Here is a 24,659-nt window from a genome sequence, read left to right on the forward strand (position 1 = left end):
TGAAATAATGTACGCCTTGTTCAATAGATTTCCTGAAAAGTGAATACACTTGATTCATAGAAGAACCACCCAGAATGTCACTCACAGCCAATTCTGTACATAGGATTTTAATATATTTCTCTGTCCTTCTACTTTTTAAATTCATCGTGGAGTATCTGCTGCAATGAGAAGAAGGAAGAAGGAAAGTAAGAGCATATAAGGAAAACTATGACTTCTGCCAGAAGATGCACGTTCGGGGCTCCATCAACCTGAGTCCCATGGGGCAGACTGAAGGAGACAGGGAGCAAGGGCAAAGCCTCAGTGGTAATGCAGCATAAAGAAATATAAACCTTTGTTGTGAGCTGCTGTGAATGTAGGGGGGTTTGTTACTGCAATATAACTAAACCTAAATTAATGTATACAAGCATGCTGGCTGCTAAGCCTACTGGGAAAATAAATGATAGGAAATTTTATAATGGATGGATGAGGCTGGTAATACCTAAACCACCCAATCAATCATAAGATCACAAAGAAAAACAACCAAACATTATGTGTATGTGCCTCTTGAATATGATATAATAGAAAGGTCTTGGGGGAGTGGGGACCTTAAACCTGACCTGATCTAGCCTCTAGATCTAATTGTTAGTATGTATCAGTCATGGTAAAATGATATCATGGGGATGAAACAAGCCAAGTCTAGAATGTGGGAAATTCTACAGCACAAATTATTCACAAAAGGTTGTGTTTTTTTTTTAAATAAAGATGAAGGAAGAAATGACTTTTAATTAAGTGACTCGAGCAATGTGTCAATCAAACGTATGATACAGACTTGTTTGTATCTTGGTTAAAAAAATTGTTAACAAATTTACAAAAAATCAAGTAAATTTAAACACATTTTTGTTATTTTTTTGAACTATTTTTGTCAATCTTTTAAACTGTGATAATGATATTGTAGGTTTTTTTAAAAATATGGGATACGTATTCAAGTACTTACAGTCATAATATGTTAGGATTTGTTTTAAAATAATGCAATGGCAAGAAGAACAAGTTAAACGGGATTAGCTAGATGTTAAAGCTGGGTAATGAAGATTTTTTATCAAAAATGAAAACCTCTGTTCCTCTCAAGTTATCATTAAGAAAATTTTTTAAAAAGTTACATGTTGAGGGAAAACATTCACAGTACATATACCCGACAAAAGATTTACATTGGGAATATATAAAGAATCTTTATAATTTATTAATAAAAAGATACATGACCCAATAAAAACAGACAAAAGATATGAACAGACACTTCCCAGAAAGATAAATGAACGACCAATAAGCACTTGAAAAGCTGAACAGTTACCAACAAAATGTAACTTAACAATCATATAAATGCAAAAGAAAACACAAATGAAATGTCACTAGAAACCACTAGGCTAAAATCAAAAAGACATTTGAGAAGACAATACTACATGTTGGTGAGAAGGTGGAGCAACTGGATCTCTCACTGCTGTCAGGAGTATAAAACGCTACAACCACTTGGGAAAACAGCAGCTTTAATAACCATCAAAAAATGGAAACAACCTAAACGTCTAACCAGTGAGTAATATACAAGAAGTGGAGTGTCCTTATTATGGAGTACTACTCAGCAACAAAAAGGATTGAACTACTGATGCTTGCACCAACATGAATGAATCTCAAAAACATTATTCGATGTAAAGGAAACAAGATAAAAAAAAATAGTATATATTGTATGGTTCCATTCAACTGAAGGTCTAGAAAAGCAAAACTAAACTATTGTGACAGAAAACAGATCCGTGGTTGCCTGGGGCTGGGGGTATGAGGAGACTGACTACAAAAGAGCATGAAGAATGCTTTTGAGGTGATAGAAATGTTGACCATGCTGTTGGTTATATGGGTGCACATTTGTGAAAGCTCATCAAATTGTACACTTAAAACAGCTGTTCTTATTGAATGTACATTATACCTCAAAGCTGATTTTTAAAAGCTATAACCACATATAATTATATCATTTTATGAGGTCATACATAAGGGTAAACCATACAATAAAGTTAAATTAAGGATTCAAGGAGAAATCCCTAAGCAGAAAAATCAAATTGTCTTAATATCCAAAGCCACTATGTAATCACATCCTAAATTTAGATAACAGCATCAAGAGAGTGAGGACATAAGAGGATAATGGCTCATTTTAGTCCTCCTGTCTAAAAAGAGAACGAGTCCTAGGAAAATGTTGAATGTTTTCCTAATACTAAATCATATGTAATGTTTGTCACAAAATTGTTTCTATCTCAGAAACAAAAAGACATTACTATACTAGAATAAGTAAAACAACTTTCATAGTGATAATTCTTGGGTAATCAATATATGCTTATGGTAAGTTCGGGGTATTATTTTTGAGAAGTCAGTAAAATGTGTACTACATTCTACAAGAATCTCTTTTCTTTTTTTAATAAAAAATGAAAAATATGAAGAATAATCCTTCAGGGTTCACTTTGGCAATACATATATTAAAATCGGAATGACACAAAGATTAGCATGGCCTCTGAGCAATGACGGCACACAAATTCATAGCCAAATAGGAGTGGGGTGGGGGACTGGCTGAAAAAGGTGAAGAGAGGAAAAAGTATTATTGATAGATACAAAATAGTCATGGGGATATAAAGTACACTGTAGAGAATATAGTCAATAATGCGGTAATAACTATGTATACATAGTAACCAGGTGGGTATTAGACTTATCAGGAGGAATCACTTTGTAAGTTATATAAATGTCTAACCACTATGCTGTACACCTGAAACTAATCTAAGCAAATACTGAATGTCAACTGTTCTTGAAAATAAATTAATTTTAAAAAAAGGACAATCCCTTAGAACTCTGAAAAACACACAGGTATTGAGAAAAACATATTCCTGGACATTTACGTTTTCAGACTACATCTCAAACTGGAATAAAAATATTTCGGACATGTAATAATAATAGTGTGTTCTGCATGATGTGAGGCTGATGGGAGCACAGACTGTCAACCGGGATGGTCAAATTTCCTTGTACTGTTGGAGGGAGCATGAGAGGGAAATTGTAGGTTTTTTTTGTGTTTTGCTGTGGCTGTTGTTTTTTTTCATTTTGAAAATAGCATTTAGAAGATTTAGAATACAAACTGAGGTCATAACGCACCACTTCAAATAACACTTTCTGTAACTCATCCTCTAAAATGATTAAGTCTATACTCCTTTATTCTTAAAAGTCCATCACTGGAAACATTTGAGAAGACTTATTTAATATGTATCTTAGGAGTTTTATTAGACTAGTAAATAAATTAACCTCAAAAATAATAAGCTTAGGACCAAAGGGAAGCTTTAACTATTCTGTATTACTATTAAGGCTATGGTAAAGTATCATTTTCCTTAAGACTGGTCTCCCAGATCATGGCAGGCCAAATTATTTTGACTGTAATTTGAAGTTTAATGAGACATTTATCATTCTAAAACCTCATAATAAAAGCATATGATTTTAATAATATTTCTTTCTTTCTAAAATTTTAGTGATTTAAAATAAACTCAAGTTTTTGAATTAAAATCCATGTATCATAATCTGATTAATGTCTGTTTCTTCCTCTATGCCTTCATTTTCTACAATTATTAGTATCAAGTTCCATGATTTAGGCAGCCACAATTAGGCTAGGTAAGATATGGCATCCCAGACAGCAAGACCTCATTCAGTATCTGCAGCTCCAATGTACCCTTTTGGTGAAAGAGGAGTCAGTGATACCTCCTGGTGTTTTTACATTTCTGCTTGGGAAACTTATACTTTACTGAGGTATACTAGAGACTTCACCTGAGCTCCACCTCCCTGAATAACCAACTCTACATCAGTCAAGCCTAATGAATTTTACTGTACTCACTGTACTTCTTTTAGAGATCATCACAAGTTAATTTCTACCTCTTGTTGACAGCATTTCAATTCTAAATTATGCTTCAAAACTATTTGCAGCTATTTTGCAATCTATGAAGCAAGGATATTCTGCATTATGGAAGATGTAGTTCACTGACCACATTTTCACCTGAAGGCAGTCATGTTTAATAAAAATATTTGGCTCAAATTCTGTTTGTCTAAAATATCTGACTGGGAGAAAACATTCCAGAAAGTAATTTAAATTCATTAGGAACATATTATATCAAATGGAAAAGCATTTGCCATAGTTCCAGTTCCATAGCCAGCACTTTTATGACTTAAGCAATCCATATTCAGGCATTTAAGTACTCTAACACATTTTTCCTTTAATGATTTTTCAGCTGGAAAAAAAAACAAACACATACGAAACCAACTTTTAAAGGGCTTTTGCATTAATGTTATGAAGTGTGATCAACAACATCTCTTGTTAACAGACAAAAATAATTTGACAAAAGAGAAGTTTGGCACTGGGAATAAACAAATTCAGAACGGAAACACCATTCTCTTAAACATCTATCTTCTAAATCAAAATTAAACCTGACAATAGATTCACTTACCAATATTTTCTGTGGGCATGGAGACCCTGGTTGGTTCTACCAGATTGTCAGCCAGGACAAAAGCTCCTTCTTCCAATGTATCGAGTAACATTGTTGCAGTATGTGCTTGTTCAGAAGAATTCATATGCTTCCAGGATTCCAAAGCTTCAGGTCTCAGGAGGTTGTCCACTGTGTCGACAATTGCCTGCATCCATTAGAAATCTGTCATTAGTTTGACTGCCTCTAGTACCAAGGTGATTTTCAATCACTGACTAGCGACAATTGGAATATTTATCTGTCATGATGATTTACTCTTATCTCAAGATGGAAGGACACCTGGACAACATATATCTGGTCAACTTGTAACATCTGACCATTTCAAAATAAGACTAACTGAAGATTAGTAAACTACTACTTGATTTTAAAGAATAAGTGTAAAAAGATGGCTTGTTTCTGTTTGTCTAATCATCTCAGCTGTTGACAAGAAATACAACCAGCGTCAGCTCTTAACCTGAGGTATTACTCCTATTTAAAATCCCAAGACCTAATATTCTGAATAGAAAACACTGATGTCTCTGGACATATTTATGCTTGAAAACATTGTTTTTTGGAACTTAAACTAAAATAACAACCAAAATTGTGCCTTAAAACATTATCTATTAATTACCATTGGGAAAGAACCAAGATGATTTCAAAGTTTACAAATGATCTGTGAACATTTTCACTCTACCAATTCCCTGTCCAACTAAAAAACACATGAAAATACCTTAATTCATCATCAATGATTTGTTTTTAAATGAATCAAGAGAACAGTCAAAATATTTAAAGCCTATACTAATAATTTAATGAAAACAGAAAGGCAGAATTGTCTTCACAAACATCCAAGTTGTAAATATTCATATATGTAGGTTTAGTTTATTATTATGCAAAATGACATTAAATAAAAATATAACCCAGTTGGTTAAGCAATTAAAGTCAGGCTTTTGTACTGATACTTACTGTAGCTGTACACTGACCATGGCTTACATAGCTGAAATCACTAAGTTTGTTTGCTCTATCCCATTTACCTAGTCACAATGTGTCTTTAAACACATAAATATGTTGTTTTGATCTGTTGGTAATTACAGAGGCAAAAAGAACATACGGTTGTACAAAGAACAACAAAAAATTGCTAGTTTGAGGTACTATATTAAAATGAGCAGGGGGAGAAGTTGTTTGAGGCTACTGTCAGAGTAAGATTAATTAGCTTAATCCATCTTAATATCCTCATCTGTCTGCCTTGTGAGCCACCACGACCTTCCTGGCAGGTGAAGAAACTTTCAAGTGGTGTTACAGGTTTTTTTCTTTCTCTGATGGCAAATAGAATAGTCAAAATGCTCACACTGATACTGCTGCAGCCATTAACTAAAGTGGAATAGAAATTGGTCTGCTGAGGCCAGATTCATTAGTCACCAAAAAATACAGTCTGGAGCCTCTAATCTAAGTTACAAATGAATCCTCTGTCAGAAAGCTGGAACCTGCTTCATTTGCATAGTGTAAGTCAGCTTCTGATTTGTTATTTAAGAAGTTTTATTAGTCTTATCTGAACAGAGCAGATCATCTGTGACATACTGAAAATGACACTGGCCAGAAATTAAGGTCATGCTAAAATTTACTATGTGTACACATAACTTGCCGATGACATGCTTTTATTAATTTGAAACACTCCTTATTTATTACCATTTGTGCTTTTCTAGTGGAATCAAAATGATGATTAGCGTAATCATATTCCTGAAGTAGTCTCTCCCTGCCAAAGAAAGAAAGCTATTCTTTTCCCACTGAGATACATGTCCTGGGCAACATACCAATTATTACATTTCACACATTAACTAATACCTTAACAGTGAACTGAAAGTTTCAGTGTGACAAATTTTATACTCTTCAGCAGTTATTTCTTTGCCCCCATCCAAAAGGCTAAAAAGGGGCTTTCAGAATTTTACTACCTAAAAAGAGACTTTCCAACCACCTTTTCTTATAAAGTTCTGAGACCCCCCACAATATCTATTATTAACTAGTGATATGCCATTCTTTTTTTTCTAGACCTTGCCAACCAATATTATGAAGTCATAGCTTTTATGTGGTACAAAAAGTACAAAGTTATTTTGTTTTGTTGTCACATGTATATGGATTAGTTCAGCTCTCCAAGGTTTGATTTACTAGGGATATGGTCCCCAGATGAGTAAGATTAGAAAGTAACTATCCCCCCAAAAAGGAACTTTCAAAATTCAGAATAAAACAAAATGCAATGTGGTATTATTATTTTGATCTATCACACAGAGCTAGCATGGTATAATTCCACAGTGAGCCTCAGCATGTTTCCTATTACTTGGATCTACCAGGGAGAAAAACCGGCTGAAGAGGACAAGAATGCTAAGCCAAACACTGGCTTTCTATTCTTATTGGCCTGAAAAAAAACAACATATAACACATATCGGTAGCACTGTCACATTATTTATATTCCATTTCTAGTAACCCATCCCAGTATCAACCTGATTCTACAAATGACCCCTAAAAATTTCAGGACAAAGCTTATTTTATTTTAAGAGTATACCACAGAGATAAGAAAGCAGTGACTTTTTCATGCACATACATTATGACTATACAGTCTTTGATATGATAAACTGCCAAGAATATATCATAGCTGTTTTAGTCAAGTTGTTGTGTTTGTTTGTTTTTAAATCCACAGAGATGACAAGAACAACAAAACAAAGAGACTATCATGATTACTTTCCAATTCAGAGGATATTTCTTTGAAATTCTTGTATTTTAGATGAATGGAAAAACAGCAAAAATTATAAAAATAAATGATTTGCTTATTCAGGGAGTAATATACCTATGAAAAGCCAACATTTGTACAGCTGATATGGGGCACCTTATATAATTATCAAAGACTGAAATACATTGGGTCATGCAGCAAGATGATAAAGCGTGGCAGGTAATTGAAGCAGGGAGAAAGCAGGGTGATAGCACAGGAGAGATACCTTAAGGTAAGCCCTGCATGTCTTCTCTCGTTTTTGGAGCTTTTTAGTAAAAGAAAAGAGAATCAGAGGTTAGATTTTATCTGTTGAAAATGAGGAAAGAAGACATCCTCCAAGATTAAGCTGGTGTTTCTGAGCTCAAAATTTATTATGTAGTATACGTAGTCTTCTGGATTTTTTTGAGTCTACACTGACTGCACAAATTGTGTATTTACAGTTTTTAGCTATATTTTACTAAGTATACAAATTCAAAGTATCTCGATAAAACTAAAGACAAAATATGTGGTCAAAAGGGGAAAAAAAGTATTTTTTCACCCTATTAAATACATTGGCCACAGATTTGGGGTTACTATGAATCTCATCTACATACTTATTTTTATTGTATGGTTAAAATAACTACCAAATTTATGTCATGGTAGGAAAAATTAATAACACTAATAGACTATGCTCCTCCTACAGAGGGAAAGTAACACTAATACACTACTATATTCCTTGAGCGGGAAATGCCTCCTTCTCCCAAAACCTGCCACTGAAAACAGTATTTCAGTGGCTAACATTCCTACATGCGTCGCAATTTGGCTAGAACCCTAAGAGCTGAAGGTATGAGGACACAAAGTATGGGAGCTGTAGAACACATAATCTATCCAAGTGCAGACAATGCATTCTAAAGTGAGAGTGCTGACCACAAACAGGTGGACGAAGTTTGCCACCAACTCAGGTAAGAGCTCCCAAGTAATTTTCTTTCTTTCTTTTTTTTTAAAGCCATATTGCTCCTTTCTCAATTGGGATTCTTTCTTGGGAAATGAACCAATTTATAAGTTTTGGTTCTGAGTGTAGGTCAAAGGGGCAGTCAAAGGCTAGAAGAATCCAGAGGTGCCACAGAAACTGTCTAATGGAAAAAAAAAAACAACAGAAAATACCTACCTTGTTATAACTCCGTCCAGCTGAGTCCTTTTCACTAGGTTTCAGTTCCTGCAGTTGTGCGTCAAGAATGTCCACCAACTGCTCCATCAGTCTTACTGAAGAACTCACATCCCCAGCAAACACGGGCCCTTTGGTATGTTTAGCTAGTTCATTGGCAAGACTAGCAGCATTTTCTCCACTTCTGATCTGAAATGCCAATTTATATTATCTCAGTAAGATTTCTTGTTCTGTTTGTGGCTTCTTGTTCTTTTCCTGAGTATCTTTGTTGTGGTGAAAAATATATTTGCAAATAAGTCAAAATCTGCAACTAATTGAGACCAATAACCTTCTCTTCATTTCAGATGATTAAAGGTTCTTAGATCCTCAACACACAAGAGAAATTCTTAACCAGACATTTAAAAGAAACAAAAGGGGGGAAAAAATCCAGCCAGAAATCCTTTTTAAAAGTTTTCAGACAGCTCCCTCGTTTCACGGCAACCATTTTAAACTGTTGTTTAAAAATCTGATTTATTTATTCCGATGATCCAGGAATTTAAATCAGAATGTAATCAGTATGATACTGAGGGTGATTATCTACTGCCTAGTTTCAGAAAGGTAGATGGGAAAGAAGAAACTAAAATGTCACTGCATTACACTGTAATATTAAAGTCACTAATTTCTTTTAAAGCTCTTTCTACTTATTCTATCATAATCATCTGTGATATAAACATCTGCTTGCATTCTGTGGCTTCAGTTGCAAACATAATGATATTTGATTTATTAGGCCAACGCACTATTTGTCTTACAAACATCAAAAGAAACAGAACTAACTAAATATGAATAAAATTAAGCAAGTATGTACTCATTTAAGAGCTTAACATAGAAAACAGCATGCCCCAAAACATATGTAACTTTGAATAAATAGTTTACAGACAAAACTCTGCATAATTTTTTACTTTTATACTGAACAAAGAGCAACGAAGCTGGTTTTAACATGCAAAGCTAAATTATTTATGTTAGAAGTTAAAGCCCTTAATCACCAATGTGTGTCATATTAAAAGGTTCCAACCAACCTTCTGAGCCAGCTGATTCACCCAGTGTGAGGTACAGTTGCTAAGATCGGGGCCCTTAGGGTTCCATGTTCCAGTGGAAACCATGCAGAGATAGGAGGCAGTTCCTACAACAGATGCAGAAAACAGCAGTGAAATTGAAATCATTTTTCTGCCTGCATTCGGGAAATCAGCTATGATGATCCTACCCTGCGTGTTAAATGTTGAATAAACACTAATGGAAGTAGTTGACAATAACTGACAAAAAGTAGGGTGAAATGCAGATTATCAACAGTAAATATAAAGTCAGCATAGAAATATCAGACGTTTACAGCAAACAAACAAAAAGCCCTTGATTTTCTTGGGACTCATCCAAAATGATACTTGTAATGAAAAAGGCAGCTGGAAGGAAGCCTCACTACAGTCCACGGGCAAAGCTCTCAGGCTTGACCAAGGTCTTGAAGAGGGAGAGGTAATTCAGGGCCTGACCTTAAATGATTTTTACATTTTAAAAACCATTAGGTGGTCAATAGATGCTACATTCCCGAAGTAACAAAAATAACAACAAAGTTGGCTATTGTAAGAATCTCCTCTCTCAAATAAAATCATTTCAGTGTAACTCAGAATGTACTGCAACTAAAATGTAACATGTATGTATAGTATTTCACAGGAAATACCTCTCGTTCCCTTGGGACATGGTCGTTCAACCATCATTCCCCTTTGTGTCTGAGGCCACCTTATCCCCCTCGCGTCTAATGCTTCGCAGAATCTCTCTGGCAGGGGAAAAATATTTGTTACAGGAGGAATTTTGGTTGTCGAAACTGCTGGAGGTGGTTTCGTCCCTTTGCTTCCTTCCTGTGATCCGGCTCCAGTCGTGCTCACAGGGCCTTTTTGAGAAGGAGTGCTTGTGGTTGATACAGTGGTTTTGAACAGCTCAGCTGAAGAAGTTATTGTCACAGCTGTGGTAGGCACTGTGGAAAAAAGATGAGTGTGTTAATCTCAAACACACACTCGTGCTCACATACAGGCACACGTGTGAATGTGTATATGCACGTACACACAAAACCGAACCCATCCAACCACCCATAAACCAACAAAATGAGCATTACTGAGAACACCAGTAGCTGTGAGAAAGAATAAATCTCTTCATTTCTGCCAATTTATTCATATTGTTGGCTAAGTGATGGCAGTTTAGGCTTCACTATAGATTTCGCTTATGACTCTGTGTTAGGTTTACTTGTCAATGAAATATTTGATAATACAAGTTAAGTATATTTCATCATATATATCCAACAGCAAATAAAGGACAGTTTGACATAAAGTTTCAATGTACATACCAAATGTATCACGTTATTAAGTAATTTAGAAAAATTCTTTTCTTATATATATTCATACTCTACAAACAACCAAATTCAAAGTATCAACAAGTCTGACAATTACATATAATTAGAACAATAGAAAATTTAAAGTCACCCACTCTACATCTTGCAGGAAAATAAATACTGTGACATCTTTCCACCCAGCAGCCATTCTTGCTTGAGAGACTTTTGAGCATGCCTGATTAGATCCACACAGAAGATAAGCTTGGCATGCTTGTGCTGTTTTAGGGAAACATCTTTACTTTTGAAAGCGAAGGTATAAAGGCAACTAGTTCTGGTCAGAGGTTATAATGCAATCTCTTATCAAGAAAACAGGTCAGATCAAATCATACCTAATTTGAAACCAACCCTACACATTTTGCTGACTCTAACAGAGAGTATAAAAGGAACTACGGTGACACATTTTAAAGCAGAAATTTAAAAAGAAGTGTTTAAAAAGGTTAAAAAAAAAATCAATGGAGCTTAAAATTTCTTTCATGAATTACCATTTAATTAGTTTAAACAATAAAAATTCTGTCGGTAAAACTTATAATACTATTTTTTGAAATCTATTATGTGATCACACTCAAGTTTTATGAACATTTATAGACACCGGCTCCTAAAACCTGATACATATGACGCCTTAAATTTAAATTGTTATGAATACAGCCAATTAAAAATAACGACTTTTTCAAAAGAATCTTACAAAAACATTAACTTATGTTATGCTTGTTCTATACATAAGAAACAAACTAGAACGTTAAAACGTATTAGAAAACAAGCTCCTATTATCACTGTGTTTACTATTTTAAGCTCTGGTCCATAAACAGCTGTTTATACAATTCTGACAGTATTGACAGAGTAGGGAAAGTTTATCAGAGAAAACTTGTTTCTAGTTCTTTCGTAGTGACAAACTTCTTGTTATCAATGAAGTGCACTACACACTTTCTACACCTTTTTTCCTTCTCTAGCCAGAGAAACTTCTGAAGCATATGTTTTATTTCCAGGGATAATTTATTGACCATATGAGAGAAGCCTGTGTACATTAGTCAAACATCACCCAGCCAGCTGCTGCAGAAACCTATTCAAACCCGTCTATCTTTTTCTGTAAAGCACTTGCCTGACATCTTGTTAAACCTCTATAATTTTCTTTTGATTACAATGCAGCCAGGCTTTCAGTGCTTTCTCAATTAACATTTGTCAAAAGCATCACAATCTTTTGCAGAAGTGTCAAATGATTGCTGCTGAATCCAATTTGAGAGGCAAGTGGAGAATTGGAGCAAAAAGAGTAAAGGGCAGAACAAAGTGGTTTAGTGCTCCACCATCTATGTATCCCGCAGCACTGTACTAATTAGTACATACTTAATTACTGAAATGTATATTAACAATACTACAATTGGTGATCAGTTAGCTAAACATCAGTAAAGATTCATAATAACGGAATGAAGGTAGGCGATAAAATGACCTCTGTTAAAATTTCATGCAACCTTCTACATCCTGTTTGCATGAGACTTTTGGTAATTTCCGTAGCTTTTCACCTTTTGTTCATCAAAAGAAGTTTAAAGGAAATCAACACATTCTTCAAAGGCAAACCAGTAAAATGTTGGGACGTCACGAAAGTAAACTTTAAGTGGCGAAATTAAACTTCTTTGGAGAACACTAGAATTTCTGGGATTTTGCAAGACCAAAGTTTAGCAACACAGGGAAATCAATTTTTTGTAAGGTTGAAGACAGAAATGCAGTGGTACTTCTAAAAAGTAATATTTTTTTCCATAGGTGAAGACAGGGCATCTGATATGATAAAAACTTATCACTTATTCAGCATTTACGTACCGGACACTATGTTAATGTTATGCTAATTACCATACAAAAAATATCAGGTCATCTTATTTAATCTACAACCCCATGACGTAGACACTATGGTTATCTTCCTTTTACAGAAGAGGAAACTGAGCCAGAGAAGGTTAAGCAATTTGTTCAAGGTCACTTATCCATACTCTTAAATGCTATGCTCTTACTTTTCTAGCTAAAAGATTTTCATAGACTTTGGGAAACTATGGCACCCCACGAAGCAATTTGCCCTGATCTTGGAGCACTGAACTGACACTATGTTCTGTGTAAATCTCTAAAAGAAGACAAGGTGTGGGAAGGTAGCGTAAGGTACTGGAGCAATAAACAATAGTTTCATACTAAAACTTATGGGGCGCAAGTTCAAAACTCTAAAATATCCTATAAATGATAATAGAAAACATGGCAACTCACAATAGAATTATATCTTACATCTGAAACCCAGATCCTGCTTTACAGAGCTCTACCCCAGTTAGTGGGATGTCATATCAAACGTCTGGGTTAATTCATTTAACATTCTGCCCACCACTATCATCTGAGTACAGAGACCTAGAAACGGTATGAATAAAATGCTAATAAACATTTAATAGAGGCCCATGACAATGTTCACAAACATATACGGAATGGTTCTATTTACTACAGTAGTTTACTAAGAACTTGCTATTGATTATCAGTTTTTTTCCTGCATGGAAAGATTTTTACCCTTTTGTTCTAAGGGTAGTCTGCCATCATCCACGTGCAAGAAAATAACTCACCCATGCGTGCGTTATTCTCTGAATGAACTCCATCTCAAGTCAGTTTGCAGCCTGGTAGGCCAAAACTGCAGATCCCTTAAATTTACCCTCATTTAATGTTCAGAAATAGTGGTCATCTTTTATTGAGAGCACTTACTATCAGTGGGAAGATGTTTCAAGAAATATGTATTATATGTTAAACACTTCTGAAAACAATAAACCTAACTGGCTCTCTTGATAAAAAGTTTCCCTCCTATGTGTCATACTTTATTAGAGTAATTATTCAGGAGCTGTCAAAACCCAAGACACAACATTTTTTGATATTTGGGTTGTCAAATTTGCAGACAGAAAAGGTAAATATAAAGAAAGTCAGATTAAAGAGAAAAAAAGTTAAAATAAAACTGAAACAGGTTTTTCCTAAGCCCATGTTAGACAGAAAGAAGGTGAAAAGAGGAAAAACAGACCTAGTTTAAGCAAATGAAGCACATAAACAATGCAGAGATCACAAAAAGCTAAAATTCAATGAAAAAAAGAAAAAATTATTCGAAAACCATGATCAAGGCAAAGAAATAACATACTTGTGCTGTTAAAAATAAAAAGGCTTGGATTTGTAAACGGGAAAAAAAAAATATTGAAACTCATGCATTACGAAGCAATCCACAACTCAAAATGAAAGGAATGGTTAATTTTACAGCACAGTGTAAGCCTTGGCAACATACATAGCAGCAAACCCAGTATACAAGACTCTGTGAATTTCAGCCAAACCAGTACATCACTGCTTTGTATGAAAGTAAAACAATTGATCTCTAATTGCTCTGTCCCATCAGTTTCTTGGATCTTGTTTCTGGAAAGCTGACGGTGGCTTACTGGTTTGACCTAAATTTATGGGCCAGAATAGATATTGCCCCTAGATGGGGCAAGGCCCCATCTAGATATTAGCACACATCCTGGAGGAGAGAAACAGGAGTCTCTCTAAAAGCATATAAAGATAAATTATAAGGAGAGAGATTAAGATAACATGATTCAAAAAACAGCAAGAAAAATTTAGGTCAGATAAAAGTTTTTTACCACTAAGGGTTTAATAAGGGGTAATATGAATTTTCACTTTCTGGGACTATTTAAGAATGGTTAACTCGGTGGAAACCATTACGAAAAAGAATGGCTAACTATTTTGGGTAACAAAACACAGCTGTAGGAACACAAGTTACCAAATATATATAAGTTTCTCATTTTCAAAGCTGGTAACTGCTCTTTCCAAAAGCATCTAAATTATCAAAGACTTTTTCATCTGAAATGGAACAAATTATATACTAGAATATAAGCCACATGTGGAAAATAACATTATTACTCATCTTGTATTAAATGAAATACTTTTGTGACAAGTGGATGGGGGCAATGATTCTTTGTTGAACTAAATCTCCACTCAACTTTATTCACAATCTTTCAGGTGTTGCCTGATTATGAATTTGCATTTTTTAAAGTATTTCCTTTCTCTTATTTTTCTAATGGAAAGGAAGAGATTTACTACCAGGCAAGACAAATGTAACAGCTGTGAGGGTAATACAGGTTACAAAAAAGGTTAAGACAAGTAACAATTCAACCCTCATCCATTCCAGAGGTGTCCCTTTTACAAACCTACAGGATAAAGAAGAAGCATGATACCAGCTTTTAAAAAAATAACTGAGACACAGGAAACATCCCAAATTACTGGCCTCAAGAGAAAAAAGATTATGTCTAAATTTGAAAATAAATGACTCTAACATACTACCAATAAAGATTTTTATGCACCAAAAGGAGACTTAATTGTTGAAAATTTAACAATAGGATATTACCACTATAATTTTAAGCGAAAATTTTCTAGACATACACGAATTAGAGAAAAGGGTGCCTTGCGCAAAGTCAGTGTCATTCTTTCCTATTTTATGAACAAAAATCACATGTTTTGGTATTCTATAACACAAATTAAATATCCAACAAAAGGCTGTGACTTCTGATTGTGAGGTTCTGACCCCATGACAATATTTAGAACTTAGTAACAGCATATTGTAAAATAATATGGGTACATGCAGTTATGTTTAAGTGTATGGATGTGTACGGCCTTAACAGAAGAACAAGATATTAATATCTGTTCCATCTTGTTGAAGAGATTGATTTAATCACTAAAGAACATTGTGGTTCCTAAAATTCTGAAGTAACTCAGTAAACTGAAGTATTAATTTGTATCTTTAAAACAAATACTATTGTTTAAAGAGAAAAGACTGATAATTAGCCCAAGTTTTATAATAATATAATAGGTTATTCTTTCATCATGTGTATGAGGTGATCTCGTTTTAGTGAAATATTCACATAATTTACTCTCAAAAGTTGTCCCACAGAAATGAATTCACTTGTTAAACTAAAATATATTTCCAAAGATTTAGCATTACTTCTTAATAGCATTCTCCATAAAGTTACCTCAAGAGAACACAAAAAAAGGCTAGCAGATCCATCCATCTTCATAAGTCATCACCTGGGACCATTTGTCACTTGGTGACAAATCATCACTTGTCACCCACAATCCATGGGTGACAGTTAAAGTCACAGAAATACTGGCCTAAAAGCATCAGTAATTTATCAGGAAGTAAAAATGCGTATGTTGTATGACGATTCAGGAAGATGTTGGATGCCTTCCTCTCTGGCCTAGAGAGCACACGTCAAAACATCAAAACACTTATGCCTGGCATCGTACATCAAGCCTAGGAATTCTCCTGGGACTTCCTAACACGTATTTCCCTTAACCACTGGCGCCAAGAAGTTAAAAGGTCTGTGTATAGCTTGTAATCAATTCAGAAGTCAGGTAGGGGAAACACACACACACACAAACACACACACACACACACACACACACACACACACGCAGCTAACAGGTTTATAGCTGGTATTACATTTTTAGCAATGAAAAACTAAATAACCAATGATGCTACAGTGTTTTGAAGCCAACATTTACGTGAAGAAGTTCAGAAAAAATGGACTAAAATAAGGCTAAAATGTACAACGGAAATGTGACATTATACTTTGTTCTTTATGAAAGGAGGAAAAAATAAACAGGCAGGAAAAAAAAAACCTGAAGAAGTTTTCCAGAAGTAAGTTGTTCACAAGACATATGCATTAATAATCAAGCATTCTTACCTTGGGCAGGATCAGGTGGACCAAACTCCAGAGAATATCGTAAAATGAAGTTATTGTTCCACACGTAGAGTTGGTTATCTCTAGGGTTGTAATCCACTGCAGCAATATACTGGTACTGGTTGGGGAAGGGAACATCTACATACTCCCCTCGGTTTAAGCGTGTATTGTAAATGTAATCAATTGCGTTCTTGCCTGTTTCACTCTCATTGTCCTGATAAACAGATCTGACCACATAGAGCACTCCACAGATCATAAACGCATTTGAGGCAGCACGTTTGTCATACACAGTCTCCCACGTTGCTTCAAATCGAAGAGTGTATGGATTCAGTTGGCTAATAACTATCATTCCATTGTTCTGCTCAGTGGCATAAATGACCCATAAGCCATTTTCATCCACTGCTAGGTCAATATCAGTCTTTCCTCCCCATCTATACGGCGAGGTATCATGATAGTTGGCATAGTTAATTATGGCCTCTCCACTCTTAATTCTAGTCCTCAAGTCAAATTTCACAATATTCCTCGTTCGTTCTTTGTTAAAGAAGACGGCGCCATCATATACCACAAATCCAGTGCCATCTACTCGATTTGGAAGTTTGTATGTTGTTGTTTGGCGACTGTTTTGGAAATCTTCTAAAGAAGCATATTCTATTAAAGTGTCGGTACGATAGGGAGTCCAGGGCATGAAATAAATTTTATCTGCAGCCTGAAGAGGGTCCTTGCACCAAGCACCTGCCTTTTGTTCAGCTTCATATATACATGGTGAGTCCACTATTGCTTTCAAGGTTCCAGGGCACACAAAAACTAACAGTCACAGAGAAAAAGACAAAAATTAAGTGAAGTTAAAAAAAAATACACAAGTAAACATGAGTTTTAGTAATCATAAATCAAGAGAAAAATTTATTTATTAACATTGAATTTTACCAAAATTTATACTGAATACACTTAATATAAGCACTACCCTTCTTTCTTCAAGTTACCAATGTGCCAGCATAGAAAGTGGCTGGGGTTCATTTTCACAAATATAAACCTAGGTTTAAGATCATTCATAATTGAGCTGAGAATTTACATTTTTGCCATGTTTTCATCTGATAATTTGGTAATTTAAGATTTAAAACTTTGAGCTTTGTGCATAATGGTATACAAAGGACTTTATTGTAGTCCAATCTTTGTACTCTTCCTTCCCAGGCCCACTTATGAGCCTCCAAAATTAAAACGTTAAAATAAAGCAAATAAAACCAAAAAAAAAAAAATACCCCAATGTAAAGGCTTATTTATAACTTTTACAGAAGTTAGACTGAAAACAAAGGAGCTTGAATTGAAGAAACATAAATATTTGGAAAATGCAATTAGGAGCAGAGAAAAGTAAATAGAAGGAAAGCAGTGATGAAACGACCAGGAGACCCTGTAACCATGGCATGCTATGGAGAGGGTTCTGGAAACCAGGCAACATGACACTTTAATAATAAAATATCCAAGGGTGTGAGAAAAAGAGATAAAGGGTGAAAAAGAAACAGAGAAAGGACAGTTCCCCCTCTCCGACTTCAGAATTTTGATCCCATTACCAGATTTAGCAGTCATATAATTTCATTGTAAACAGTCGACTTCTTTATGAGGTGCATTTATGAGATCCTGCTGATTACTTTAACGTCAGGAGTGTTGTGGGGGAAGGGAAGGGAGGAGGTAACATCCATAAGGCACATAACAGGGAGCTGGGGTTCAGACTGTATACGTTATTTACCTTTTTGCTCCACTTCTATTTTAAGCATCGGAAGAAAAATAAAAAGAGTGCAAGGAAAAAAGAAAAAAGATTAAAATAAATTGACTATTAGTCTAAGACTGAATTCGCAATAGATGCTAAATATAGGAAGAATAAGAGCTGCACTACTTTGGATAAAGAGAAACACACAACAGGAAAACCTAGCAGGAAAAAGATTCTAAAGTTACATAAAAGAACATGGATCAATCATTTTAGTAGATTAAGGAGGCAATGCAAATATGTTGGCATGTTGCTTCACTTAGTGTACCTGAATAAATAATGAAATTCTTCACTAATGCATGGTATGCATACTCTTGCTTTTCCAAAGTCACTCAGCAGTCTTATCGAGTTTTACTTTATACATGTATGCTCTAGACACAAACGCATGCATAGGTGTATCATCTCTTTTATCTTATCATGTGAGCTCATTATTAAGTTGACTAAAGTTAGGTTAAGAATACCAACAGCAAAATATATTTATAAAAATGGCAACTTAATTTTGGAGCTTCGGTCAAACTTAATGAATACTGACATGGCTACATCTTGACATTTTTTTCAAAGATATTTATGTAAGAAGAAATATATAAGTATGTATCTCAGTACAAGTTTCAATTGTTTTTCTATTATTTTCTATTTCTAGAAAAATACATTTTAACCATAAAAAAATAAAGCCTCCTTTACAGGAACATACAAATCTCCCCCACCTACCCCAACAGGGATTTGTGGGGCCAGGTAGTGCCTTTCTTCCCCACTAATAATTAGTAAATTTACTTATTTAGGTTTATAGATATTTTATATTATAAAATTCTTACTAAATTCTCTAAATTACATATCTCAAACTTGTAATACTAAAACTATTTTTAGAAAAAGTAAGCAAAATACATACAAGGAAAAAGCAAGCACAGTAGGCAAGGAGAAAAAGGAAGAAAGAATTATGGTTAGCTTTTTTTGACATTGTCTACCATCATCAATTTACACAGAAAGCAAGCTAGCATGCAACAACAATCATACCGAGCATTCAAAGCAAGTACCTTGACTCCACAGACCCCATAAAAGGTAAATGCTTTCATAAAACAAACCTGATTAGTAGTTATATGTGAAAAAAATCCTCCCTCCAAGAAGTTTACAGAAATGGATTATGCAGTTAAGAAGGGTGCTACATGAGATTCTTGTTGGTAAATAGTATTCTAGTAATTAAAAATCATGAAACACTGTTTTAGATTGTATGTAGGCTTTGAAGTATGTTGCCTGAATTTCATAAAGTAACCAGATTAATCTCTGTGCTGCTCCTTCTTCCCTCATTAAAAGGCATTAGGGTATGTTGCTACTGTATCTCCAAACTGATCACGCAAAAGATACTGTAGGTGAACATTTCATTAAGGTGTCTTGGCTTGATTAATTTTTAAAAATTACAATAATTCACCGAAATAAAAAACTGACCTCCTAAAAAACCTTAGGGAGAAACATATCACAGAAATATTTTCGCCAATGGAATAGCATATAACATTCCACATTAAGCCACCACTTCCCCCACCCAACTTGGTCTATTTAACTCCTTTCAGGAAACATACTTGCTCTATAATGTGTAATTCTGACTGCATCCCATAAAAGAAGAAATTCAGTGTTACTAACATGAAACAATTCTTTTTATAAACCACTAGTCCTAAAATTACTCCTCAGTGAAGAGCATATTATACCTGCTTAGAATCAATAATGGAAGGGCGTGGTGGGAAAATGAGGATAAGAGAAATCATTAGTGTTGTGACTGCTCAGACTATATTTACATACAGCTTTATTCTTTTTTTTCCTTTTTTTTTAGGAAAGGGTGGTTTTATTGAAATTAATGAAACGTAAAGGATGGGAATAATACATTAAAATGTTATGCACTAAAAACAAAACTTAAAATAAGTTCAACAAAGGATGTAGATAGAAAGTATATTTTGTTTCCCATTAATTTAAAATGGCTGGGCTTTATTATTTGATAAACTAAAATGACAGTGCAGCTACTGAGTAAAATAGTAAATAGGGAAGGAAGTCTTCTTTTGTGACTTAACTCATATACTTACATTAACAAATAAAATGGATATAAATAGTATGTAATTTATAATTCTGATGAAAACTGAGACTACCCAAATGTAAAGATAAGAAATAATCAAATAAATACTTTGATGATTAGTGAATCAAATAAGACATGGAGATTTAAAAGACATGTCCTTACATTATGATTTTTATGAAAACGCAAAGGATAAGTTATCTGTCAAAATAGCCAAAATTCTATCAACCCAGAATATAAAATCACAATAAATTAATGAAATTAGCATTCTTCATCACATGCCATATATATACCGTAACTTGTAAGAGACTGTATGAATTAATTCATAACAAAATGTTTACTATTCTATAGACCAAACAAACATAAATACACGAACTGCTAATAGCAGTGGAGGACTAACTACATGGATATGCAAGACAAGAAATTGACCCAAACAAACTAAAGCCTATATACGCTGTACCTGAAGTGACACACTATTTCATTGTGAATAATCTCGAGTGTACTCATTAACAATGATTTAATAAACAGTAATGGTTATTTTTTACCAAGTAAAACTTGTGGCTAAAATTATGGTATACTTTTTATAATTTAATGATAATTTAAAATAAGAGGGTACAAAAATCAAAACCAAATCCTGCCACCAAATTCAAATCCTGTAAGATGTGAATTTCCAATCTGATTATTTTCTTTATCCTACAAGATCCTTATGAATTCTTTTAAACACATACGTTCAATTACTAACACTTCTGTTAATGATAAAGGATGCCTTATGAACCTATATTTTTAACACAGACATTATCTGGGCAAGTATAAATGTCAGATATAAATGTGCCTGCCTATAAACATACATAGTAAAACAAACAGCATTTCCAATGGACTCTGTTGAGTAAATTCATCATAACGTTTTCAGAAATCATGAAAAATTTCTGAAATTTATTTTAAAAAGGAGAAAATAGTTTGGTGTGTACAAACTCCAGAGAATTTGCTTTGGAGAGAAGCTGATATAAAACAAGATGGTCAAGGACACATAATAAATAAATATTACCTGATGGTGACAACTTTCATCAACTAAGTATAGTGCAAATATTACAAGTACAGAAACCTATTAAAACAAAGGGAAAGTGAAAGCTATAGGCTAAAAATAAAAGCAAGTGTAAGGGATGGATACAATGGACAGAACCGTAAAGAAACAAGAGAAAAAGGAGAAAAAGAGATAAGGAAATACACAGTCCTATGTAAGATCAGAACAGTCTAAAAAAATCCTCTGTATTATATTTTAACATTAGTAAAAATTATGCAATTGATAGTGTGTCACTACTGTACGGTATATAGGAATAATAATTAATTCTTTAGCAAGGAGTAGTTAAAAAGTCATAGACTTATTTCTGCCTTATGCAAACATCTAGAAAGGTAACAACAAATTAATTCCTGGATTTTTTTATAGGACAGAAACTAAAAAGAACAAATACTTCTCTGAGTATAGCTATTTGCAAGTTTAGTGCATATTGTACAATACTTCTGGAGAACTGAAAAGGCAAAATTTTGAAAGTTAGATGTTCCAGAAGATATCCACATTTTCCTTTCTTAAACAGCGCAAGAAATAACTTAAGAGTCTGAAAATGATATTTGCTTAACACTGTTCTTGGTCTATAGACTAGGTTACAGGAACAGGCTCCAGAAAGACACAATTCTTGGCAGCTCTGACTGATTCCACTGTTTGGGAATGGATGCTGTATTCCTTTTCTAATTTGAGGACAGAAACCATGCTAAATTCAAGTGAAAGTGACTTTTACGGAACAAAATTTTGGTTAGCTAAAAAAAAAAAAAATACAATGTTCCTCTAGTGGCACAGGAGAATGATTATGTAAGCCACCGACACTACACACAGGAGAAATGATATAAAGATCAGTGCACTCAGTAGGCTTCCAGTCCTACAAACGGTATAGAAAATACTGAAAACATAAAAAAGCATCCATTTCACAGTAACACAGGAACACAGAGCAGGAATGAAAAGAAAAGATCATCTGTGTTTGGCCTTTAACTGATACCCCACAAAAAGCCAATTTATCAAAACTGTGGCAGAAAATAGAGAGCCAGTGCCTTCACAAGATGTGTAAGAACGCATTAACTAGCATATTGGACACACTGTATCTATCAGAATGCGGGTCTTTGGTTTTAGAAAGATTGATGGTTTGGACATAGGAACCCATCAGAACTAGTGATCAGGTTTTTGAGGTTCTGGAAAAAGCAGTTTCATTATTTAGTTTGAATTTAGTATTTTTTTTTAATAAGGGAGGTGTACAAAACTATTGCAAATCAATAAAAATGCTGCTATAGAACTTTAATTCAAATGCCTATGAATTAAGGTGACATGACACATTCCCCCCCCCCAAATTTAAAAAAGTAAAGAAGACAAGAATGCTATCAAACAACCTAGCTTATGAAAATTAGGTAATATACTGAAACTTTTTACCTGTTTAAAATGTATACTGAAAGTATAGGATACAATTGAGAAGTATCAATTTTGAGATTAGGAGGCAAACTACACAGAATTAGAACATTAGCTGAAGCCTACTTATGGAATTTCCAATTGAATATTAAATATCCCTCTATAGGGTCTCACTAAAAATGGATGTGCCAGATTACAAATAGAAATGTGTGCAAGGTTTTTTGATATCTATTTTATTTAGTGCTAAGACCTCATCATGGAATTTGGTAAAGAAATGCTCCCTTAAGGACAAAGGAACAAAAAGGAAAGCACTTGCCTCAGTTTCTGCAATGGTAGCTTTTACCAGGAACTAAAGTTACCACAACAGCAGGTAGCCATTCAAGTAGCTCATGATTAAAACCAAAGTCAATTCCTCCTTTACAAAACTGTGAGCCAAACCAATTTGTCAGCAACTGGTATCGGGCAAAAGTACAGATTTCTATCTGCCCTATTGAATAGCTAATTCAAGTTTGTTTTCTGGAAAAACACTAGCCTTAAAAGCCAAACACTTAAGAACACAGACAGACACTTGGCCAGCATCACACTATGGCTTCCTTCCACACTTCATGAAGCTAATTGGAGGCCCAAGTCTGTTAGTGCTCTGCATGCATAATGGTTTGGTAGGCCATAAACATATGCTTCTTTCACATGTGTAATCTTTCAGCATCAATGAAGAATGCTGGAGAAAGAGGAAAATAAAAATTTCATACTTACTATAAGGGACACATTCATACTGGACTTCAAGATATTTGTATGTTCCAGGACATGGATCAGGAAATACATCTGACCCAGTAATTACTATACACTGTGTTCGATTGTTGCACCTGGAAAACAAAACAAATCAAACTTGTGTGACATACTAATTTGTGTATTTTTACTAAAGAAATAGAATAGACAACTGATTTTTTTCCCCCTCAAGCAACTAGTACCACAGAACAAACCATTCAACTGATATTAGGTTGTTCTTCATTATTAAAGAGTTACTGAAGGCGTATTTTCTTTATGTCGTAATATTTCTTTATCATGGATCACACTAAACCTTAACTCAAAGTAAAAAGAAAATAGCTAACAGTTCTCTATTATTCTACTATACATTTTAATTGGAATTTTTAACATATTCAACATGTACTGGAAAAACAACACAAAACAAAACCTTACCAGGATATTCGCCATATGTAAGAATTAAAATTACAATAAAAATGATACTACCATTAAACAGAAACAGAATCATAAATTGAATAGCTCAGAAGTTATGAAAACATATTACAACAGAGGAGGAACCAAGTTTTTAAGTTTACTCTCTAAATCCAATTTTTTGGTTACATTTTCTATTACAGATACTTTCTCTATTCGTGAATACCAGATACCAAGCTAACTGATGGCACTTTCTATGCCATGACCTGCATAAATGAGAAAATGCATTTAAAGTACTGAGCATAGTAACTGGCACCTGCTGGGTTCCTAAGCATTGTTGTTACTCTTGCTATTTTCATAGGTCAATATGCTTACACTATTAATATGATAGGACTATGAACCTCACTTCTTCTAATTTAGAGTACTCCCTGAAATATAACATTAAAAAGAACGTCACTAACCTGATGCCTAGAATGTCCTATTTCTTATTTTTGTGTTGTTATTAAATTATCAAGATTATTAGAATTAAGTTAGAATTCCAGGCAAGGTGATATTTATTTAAGTTCTGTGAATTTAACCAAATCATCTTTTTATAAGTTTTGTAAAGGCAAGAACTATCCTTTATAATCGGACTTCATTACAATCTAGTGGAATATAGTATTTGCAGGCTTTTTATTATATTTTC

General features: G+C 34.2%; 1 protein-coding gene across 27 annotated transcripts in view; it reads right to left on the reverse strand.

The window, feature by feature from the left end:
- Positions 1-24,659, reverse strand: part of ADGRL2 (adhesion G protein-coupled receptor L2) — a 604,130-nt gene that overhangs the window by 33,371 nt on the left and 546,100 nt on the right. For 21 of the 27 annotated variants that reach the window (XM_081056956.1, XM_081056979.1, XM_081056978.1 and 18 more), the window contains 7 exons: positions 23,555-23,664; positions 16,544-17,344; positions 10,113-10,406; positions 9,460-9,563; positions 8,408-8,593; positions 7,487-7,525; positions 4,488-4,671 (listed from right to left, as the gene is read on the reverse strand). In XM_081056956.1, coding sequence (XP_080913082.1) covers positions 4,488-4,671; positions 7,487-7,525; positions 8,408-8,593; positions 9,460-9,563; positions 10,113-10,406; positions 16,544-17,344; positions 23,555-23,664 — 1,718 coding nt within the window. Of the gene's footprint in view, positions 1-4,487; positions 4,672-7,486; positions 7,526-8,407; positions 8,594-9,459; positions 9,564-10,112; positions 10,407-16,543; positions 17,345-18,281; positions 18,362-23,554; positions 23,665-24,659 lie in introns of those variants that run through there. The other 6 variants (XM_081056960.1, XM_081056961.1, XM_081056962.1 and 3 more) reach the window with 2 other exon arrangements.

Source organism: Rhinolophus hipposideros (genome assembly GCF_964194185.1).
Source record: "Rhinolophus hipposideros genome assembly, chromosome: 8".
In the NCBI taxonomy this organism is placed as follows: domain Eukaryota; kingdom Metazoa; phylum Chordata; class Mammalia; order Chiroptera; family Rhinolophidae; genus Rhinolophus; species Rhinolophus hipposideros.